The sequence below is a fragment of the Sinocyclocheilus rhinocerous genome, unplaced genomic scaffold (genome assembly GCF_001515625.1).
Source record: "Sinocyclocheilus rhinocerous isolate Xijiao unplaced genomic scaffold, SAMN03320098_v1.1 scaffold516, whole genome shotgun sequence".
NCBI lineage: Eukaryota > Metazoa > Chordata > Actinopteri > Cypriniformes > Cyprinidae > Sinocyclocheilus > Sinocyclocheilus rhinocerous.
The window spans coordinates 155,230-159,188 of record NW_015660501.1 but is presented as its reverse complement, the minus strand read 5'-3'; the positions used below and the strand labels follow the sequence as shown (position 1 = coordinate 159,188).

General features: G+C 35.1%; 1 protein-coding gene across 1 annotated transcript in view; it reads right to left on the bottom strand.

Moving 5' to 3' along the window:
• Window positions 1–1,471, bottom strand: part of egflam (EGF-like, fibronectin type III and laminin G domains) — a 22,328-nt gene extending 20,857 nt beyond the window's left edge. Inside the window, exon 1 of the mRNA XM_016534345.1 lies at window positions 1,378–1,471. Coding sequence (XP_016389831.1) covers window positions 1,378–1,471 — 94 coding nt within the window. The remainder of the gene's footprint in view (window positions 1–1,377) is intronic.
• Between the last annotated feature and the right edge of the window lie 2,488 nt (window positions 1,472–3,959).

Genomic DNA, 3,959 nt, shown 5'->3' with positions numbered 1-3,959 from the left:
CAGAGTCAGCTCCTTCTATTTTTTTTTGTTTATACATGTATGTATATATATATATATATATATATATATATATATACACACATTCTTTTGACAACTTTTAGGCGTACACAAGCATATATGAACCCAAAGCTAACAGACATAAACTAAATGCCACCAGATTTGATTTAACGGCATCTTTAATTTTACAGCAATCCAGAAAGATGTAGATATCATTAAAGTAGGAATTTTAGGCAACAGAAAACTGAGTAACAAAATTGGAATTGATGTTTAAGTGTGTGTGACAGTAAGAACACTTTTTCAAGAGCCTTCAGACCAAAAATGTCTAATTTTCATTTACAACTTCAAGTCAATACAAACTACAGCGAAAAAGGCTCCAGGCAAATATCTTATCTAACAGATGATGCAATGAAACTTAAGAAAATTACATTTACCCAGACCAACTTCTAATAGTCCAGCAAGAACCACTTCTGCACTTGAAATCCTTCCACCTTCATTAAAGAAAAAGGTTGGACATGTTGACTGATCCTGTGCTCTGGCCTAAACCTGTCTATACTAACAAATCCAAGTGTATATGTGGCCATATGCTTAAATCTGTTGGTCTTTTAATAAATCAAGACCACTGAAGTAAATCTCGCTTCCAGTTCATTGGCTATACCACTAAAAAACGCATTAAGGTTAAGCCTCCCCATATACTCAAGGGGTACCAAAGGGACAAGCACCAATTTGCAGCATTTCTGAAGTGTCAGTTATCAGAGGGCTTGTTTATCTGAAATGACTGATGGTCTTCATTACTCTAAATTGTTTGCCATGGGCATTGGGCATGAGATCGTCCGGGGGGCATATGGATGTGCCATACAGCACTGACCCTGCTCTATGACTGCGACCCCAGATGTCTCTGTGACAAATCACTGTACATCCATCCACTGGAATAGCCTAAAAATTCGTCCTGCATGCATCAAGTGGATTATGGGACATGAAGAGGCTCCAAAAAAGTATTTAGAAACCAAATGTAATTGCATTAAATACAAAAATATCATTTATTTTAAACAAAGATATGGCAAACACACTTCTGAACCGATAGAAAAGGCATGTTTAAATGATAAAACAACTAAACAGTTTAAAATGAAGATAACCATGGACACTTGTGTGAAGTCGGGGAGAAATGACTTTATACCTCCACCAAAAATCACCAAACACCAGCTTATTAAAACACATTGAGCAGAAGAAAAAAACGTTACTCAATTTGATATTTGTATCTAATGCAATGGCATTCGGACATGTTCAAGTGTGTCCAATTTGTTGAGGTCACTATATGATATTCTCTAATAATCATTAAAAAATGACAACTACAAGATGAGCAATGAAAATGACACTCACCTGACTTCCGTGCACTAGACTTTCTTGTGCATATAGTGAAATTACACATCCACACCAATGCAAGAAGCACCATCACCCTCTTCTGGAGTCGCATTTTCAATCCTTTATGATTCTGAGATACTGCTCGCGTCAATCTGAGCTTCAAATGTTGTTGTTTCTCATTTTAAACTCTTTGAGATTAAAAAACGGCGTTTTCCCCCCGTCCAGACTGTTGCAGGTCTTTGTATGCACGGTGAAGCCGGTCTGATGCGATTACAGTCTGCTGAAGATCAGAGAGCCTACACTCCTCATGGGCGGCCCCACAGGAGCCCCGACACCCGCGATCCTCACAGAAGAACTTCAACATCCACGGAGCGCCACAGCAGCTGTCGAAAGTCCGTGAATCAGCCCCAGATTTAAACGTTTCTTCTTATTTGAGAGTGTTTTGAGCGAAGCACTGAGAAGAGAAGGCAGATTAAAATCTACACAGATGGGGACTTGAGCTCGCTTCAGTGACTCTGACCAATATAGCAACACGAGAGACTGGTCGATAAAATACTACAGCACAGGCTGAAGCATGACTGGATGGAAAGTTTGAGAAGTAGAGGAGGAAGAGATTAATGGGCATTCTTAATAAACCTACTTTTATGGCAGGTATTAAATGTGAATAACCAAAAGTGAAGACTAAATTACTTTTGGACCTTATTCAGGGTAGCGCCATGTTATTTTTTGACAGGAATGAAAACGATATCGATGTGAGGGACTTAAAAGTTCAGTGTGTACTGTTGTTTAACAACATTGTTCAGCCGAGAAAAAAATAAATAAATACAAACTTTCAGATAGACAAAAACTCTATAGAAACATTTTTGACAGTTGTGAATTTTGAAGATTACATGAACTAGGATCTTTATACGGCGTAGAAACTGCAATCTATCTCTCACAACGTTTCATCATGGAATTAAATGGGCTACAAATTTCCCCAAATTAAATCAAAACGAGTCCTGACACACACACACACACACACACAGAGAGAGAGAGAGAAAGAGAGAGAGAGTAACTTTGAGATTAATTCGTCACTTCACATGAAATGCAAAATTTTTACATGACATAATTATATTATATTATATTATTATATTATCAACATTGACTGGAAATTACATCACAGGAAAATTTGTATGCTGAAATTGGTTGTTATTGAGCGGTAAAATAAATAAAGTCCTGCACTTCCGACTATTGACCGGTAGAGGGAGTCATATGCAATGCTATATGCAGACTTCACAACATCCATTTATCAGCAGTTTTTATTTATTTGTCCAATACAGTTCCAAACGTCCCTTTGGTTGCCCATCAATGGTGTCATTTTTTTTTATATTAATTTGAATAGCAAATATGAAAAATCTTAAAGAGGCATCACATCCTCAAGCATAATCTGACACAAGCACGCTTTACATCACATGTTTACCTTATAGTGGAATGGTCTAGAATAGATCTAGACTCAGTTTTGGAGGAAACCGAACAATAAACATTACTGATAAAAAAACAAATAAACTGACCATCAAAAAGCAACAGTTGTCGTTAGTGGGTCATTGTATTTTTATTACTATTATTATTTATATTATTTATTTATTTATTTATATAGGTGATTGTTTTTCTTTAGGATTTTAACATCATTTCAAATTCAGACAAGGAATAAGTGCATTTTAAAATTTGTCTTACGATCTATGCTTTAAAAAAAAGCATTTAGCTAATTTCAGTTTATTTCTCAAGGTTACAATGCTGTGTTTATTAGAAAAATGCTTTTAATACTAATATTTCTAATCAGATGTTTATTGTACAAAATTATGAAAATCGGATTGACTATAAGATCCTCTACAGATAATCAGAACAAAATGCAGTAAAATGACAGACATAGCCAAAATGGTGAATGAGTTTATTATTATTATTATTATATTTTTATATAATAATAATATTTAACTATTTTAATTTAACAAATTTTAATTCAGATGTAAATAGTTTTTACCTCAAGAAGATATTTTAAATATAAAAATATTTCAAAACTACTCTAAATATTTTACACAAATTCTTCAAATTTATTTTGTCAAACCAGGTGGAGATCAAGATAATAACGCTAATAATGAAGCCCTGCACTGCAGACTGTTGACCTGAAGAGGGAGAGTTTGTCATTCATGTGAGCGCTGGAAATCCATTCAGCAAATGGTTATAATTTTATTGTTAATATATTTGTTGCCAAACAACTATGAATAACAGCAAATTGGAATTCTAATACAGGTGCTTCATCGTGGATATACAGGTGCTGCATTTGATCTCTTCAGCACGAAAGACAAGACGAAAGGTAACTTCAATACAAATAATAAAATAACTTATATGAGAGATGGACAAGTTCTTCAAAGAGTTACTGCATATTTATGTTTAGAGATTTTTTTCACGTTTAAATAACATCCATGTGCCCATGCATTGCTTTATGAGGTCACGTGTTTTAATCGCTCGAACGGTTCACATCACATCACATCACAGCTGATGCGGGAATGAACTGGACTCGGACTAGTCTGGACCTGAATTAAATTCAATGAAAAAGGGGGGGG